The sequence below is a fragment of the Mesitornis unicolor genome, unplaced genomic scaffold (genome assembly GCF_000695765.1).
Source record: "Mesitornis unicolor isolate BGI_N332 unplaced genomic scaffold, ASM69576v1 scaffold46547, whole genome shotgun sequence".
Classification (NCBI taxonomy): Eukaryota; Metazoa; Chordata; class Aves; order Mesitornithiformes; family Mesitornithidae; genus Mesitornis; species Mesitornis unicolor.
Window position 1 is genome coordinate 5586 of NW_010196634.1, and position 3932 is coordinate 9517.

The 3932-nt window shown below is 43.2% G+C and overlaps 1 protein-coding gene across 1 annotated transcript; it reads right to left on the reverse strand.

The window, feature by feature from the left end:
* Positions 1-1412: 1412 nt before the first annotated feature.
* On the reverse strand, positions 1413-2195 carry KCTD21 (potassium channel tetramerization domain containing 21). The gene has a single exon (XM_010188544.1). The coding sequence runs from the start codon at positions 2193-2195 to the stop codon at positions 1413-1415; it is 783 nt and encodes a 260-aa protein (XP_010186846.1).
* Positions 2196-3932: the final 1737 nt, after the last annotated feature.

Below are 3932 nucleotides of genomic sequence, written 5' to 3' on the forward strand. Positions count from 1 at the left end.
TTTTAAACATAATTAACTGAGAACGAACCACATTGACTCTGGCACAAATGATGTTTAGGCCTAACATGCAGCTAGTGGATTATGATCTTCATTATAGCACAGACCGGGTGTGTAGGATAAAGCTTGACCATTGGCATCGGCTCTGGTTTCCCACTGCCTTATCTCTGAAAATCTGACACTAAAGCCAAGCAAGCAGATAAAATGCTAGCTAGAAGATAAAATGCTAGTGTAGCAACAAGACCATTTCACAGTGATGTAGACAAAAAGGCTCAATGTACTGGGACAGGAAAAGTGAGCCTCTGGTTCTGTCATGAAAAATATTAGGCGTAACTTGATGGGAAAGTTGTCTTTTCAGATGGAATCCATCCTAGCCAGAGAGCATCCCATGCACTCCAGGCGTTGCTGAAGGGAGACGTGCCCAAAAGAAGGCCATGCCCAGGCAGAAGAGGCTCAAACGCTCAGAAGACTTTTGGGGACCTCTGCCTTCTTAATGTCTCCACCTCAGAAAGTGTTTTCAGCAGCATCTTCCAGACAAATAAAACATTGTAAGAGAAGGAAAAGGATGAGTTGTCTTGAATGCCTTTGGAATGTGAAAGCAAAGGTTTAAGAGCATCCAGAACAAAGTTCCCCCACCAGCCACAATCTTCTCAGTTTGTAAGAACACCAGTCTCTCTGCTGTGGTTTTCTTGGTCGTTCTCCATGCCAGTCACATCATTCAAACATGGCTTTCCTGAAAGCAGAACAGAGCGGAGGCTTCCTCATAGGATTCAGAAAAATAAACCCCATCAGCTTCAGATGGTGACAGAATCCTTTGCTGAACCCAAACAGACAGGATCCCTTACTCACTTGCCGTTTGCACCATCCTTTACAGTTATATTGAATACGTGCATGTGGGGAGGCTTCTCCGTGGATCCAACCAAGCTTCTTGGGTGCTCTGCACAGATGATATGTCAAGATATCGAAAATCTGCCCTCTGGGCTGTTCACTGTGCTACAGCTCCATGGCATCTTTGACCACATCTAGTCTCCACAAAGCCTTCCAAACCTTGATTACTGAACCCTCGCATCACTCTTGCAATATAGTTTAAGGATCACACCCATTTTCCAACTGGAAAACATAAGAACAGAAGTTAAGTGATTTTCCTCCCAATTGTCAATCCTCTCAAGCAGGTCAGAGGTGGAGGCAGAGACAGAACCAATCCTTAATTCAGGCGCTAGACAATATTCCTTCCATCTAGAATATGGACATACTCTGAAAGGTTGTATTGGTAAATACATTAAAGGAAAATCATCTCCCTGTTAGTGACTCTTAATCCAGGTAAGCATGATTCTGAATTAGGCTGTAAGTGTGTTTTAAAGGGAAACACTTAACCTGTGTTATCTCCATGCTGGCACCATAATAAACAGCCATTCCTACTTGTACCGAGTTAGGCGAATAATCTTATTATTCATGAAATCTGAAGTATGTGGATGAGCAGAATCTATGCAGAAACCATCACTCATGGCTATTTTTAGCACTTCTTCCACAAACACCTGGAAACTATTGATTTGCTTATTATCTGGCACCACCCAGAGTCTCTTTAAGTTCTGCCTGGTGTACTCCTCTTCGGGAAGGCCTTCCACACTTGCAACCCAATCCAAGGTCAAATGGTTGGGGTCCTGCAGGTAGCTGGAGATTGAAGAGAGGTTTCCATTGAAGCAATAGTAAAGTTTGGATCCAAGAAGCTTCAGGAACAGACATGACGTGGAGAAGATATGAGCACTGAACACTTCCATGTTGGAGGAAGACAGGCTGTAGATCTGGGGTGCTTCTCGAACAGTGAAGTGAACAGTCTGGGTCTTCTGATCGAGGGTGATGTTGAGCATGGCATTCTTTTCTGCTTTAGAAAGCTCCACCTCCTTCTCCTGCAAGGCCTCAATCAGTGGCTGAATTTGATAAAAATCTACCTCCCGTCGAAGCAAGCCCATTTCCTGAAAGTCTTCAGGGAGGTCCAAGTGAGAAGTTCGTAAGAAGTTCAGGATATAGCGGAAGATTTTGCCATCTCTGTCGATAAAGCAGTTGCCTTGGCTGTCCTTCTTGGTTGGGATCTTCCCACTAAACATGGCCCCCAACATGGAGTCTGGAAAGCTGGTCAGGGTGGACAGAGAGGTGGTGTAGAGTTTTCCTCCAACATTGAGCGTGATGGGTTCTGACATGATGGAAAAGTCACGACACTGGGACTAATTCTATAAAATAAAAATAAAAAAAAATCCAACACCACACATTTAGCTGCATTTACCTGTTTGAAAGGTTAAACTGGAGTCATAAATATATAAAGGTAACTACATGGTAATAATTCATCACAGAAATGAGAAGTGGGGAATTACTTTTGGAGCTTGTATCTTGAGAACAAGCACAAGGATGTTTTTTTCTCATAACAGACTTGAGCAGGACTTTGTTTAGCTCAGTTTAGTGCCAGAAATTGGAAGTCTTCCAAAATCATGCTAAAATAACAAGTCTTACTATTGTGCTAAAAGTGAAATCTCTCCCACAGATGCCTACAGCACAATGACTGCTGACTTCAAAGCAAGAGGTGTGTCCTGGGCTCCACCTGATGCCATCTCCCTTGCGAACACAGAATTTGGAGGGGAAAAAAAGGACAGGACAAGAACCAGACACATCCCAACATCTTCCATGGTATCTGAAGATATAATTAAAGCAACAAAGCTGTTGCAGCAGAGTCCCCTGACACACATTTGAGTGCAGCCAGCCCAGCAGGGAGCCAGCAAGCAGTGCCACCATAAGCATGTGACAGTCTGCGGTTCCATTCAGTAAAAAAAAAACCCACCAGGCTTTCTCCTTCCAATGTGCTTTACCTTAGAAAACATCTCCTAATTAATTTAGGCCATATCCCGGTTGGCGTAGTTTCCACACAACTCCTCTGCAATCAGCTGAGACGAACGGAGGATGCAATTTTACGGTGCAGTTAAGCACCACCTCTGGAAAGGACATACCTTTGCCCTCCACCATACCTTCGCCCTCCACCATACCTTCCTTCTCCTTTACACCAGCTCTGGTACATGTCTGACCCCACAGCGAGCCAGTTTAGGAATAAAAAAACCCATAATTTTCTATTCAGAATAAGTTTCTGCTACATCTTGGGCTCAGACAAATGCCAGGGCTGGTGCAAGGGAAGGGGAAGGAGCTATGTAGCCATTTCCATTGCAGATCAGCTCAGCTGCCTTGAAAAGCTGGGCTCTCACTCCTGCTAGCTTGAGAACCTGCAAATCTGTTTTCCCTTGTTTGCTGAATCCAAATAAATCAATAGTTCATTCCCAGTTTTATTGTTGACTTAATCTGTAGGAAACCTATCAGTGTTTGCTTGCAGAGGCAAGAGGTAGCTCTTGCTGTAGTAACTATGGTTATTCAACAGAAAGCTGCCAAACAGGTCTCCTAAAATTAAACATAAGTGCAGGCGTTATCCTAACTAGTCGTGGAATAATCATGGACACTATGAGACTATTATCAGCTCCAGAGTCACAGCAAAATACAGATAGGAAGAATGTCATCTCATGCTGGAATATAAATTCTTTTATAGCTGCTTAAACCAAAATAATAGAGTTAATGGCACACTAAAACAAATATGCCTCTAGACAGCAAGCACATTTTGCTATGAAAAATTTGCCAACCCAGGGCAGCTAATGAAGAGGTCAAAGGAGAATCTGTATTTCACTTCTAGTTTAAGACTTACCACTCCACTCTGTTCTTTACTCCACTTTAGCCCTTAGCACACAGAGTAAATCTCACTGCACAATAATGAATGGAAAGAAGCAGATCTTGACATCCACTTAGTGCTTTGCCTGTGTTTCCTTTAGTCTCAGGTACCCGACAAAACTGGCAAATAAAGATGCATGTGTAGACTAACACAGAATCACAGAATCACAGAACATTAG

What these genes read in the sequence shown, in the direction of transcription:
- KCTD21 (XM_010188544.1), bottom strand. Translation starts at nt 2,195, where the DNA reads ATGTCAGAACCCATCACGCTCAATGTTGGAGGAAAACTCTACACCACC.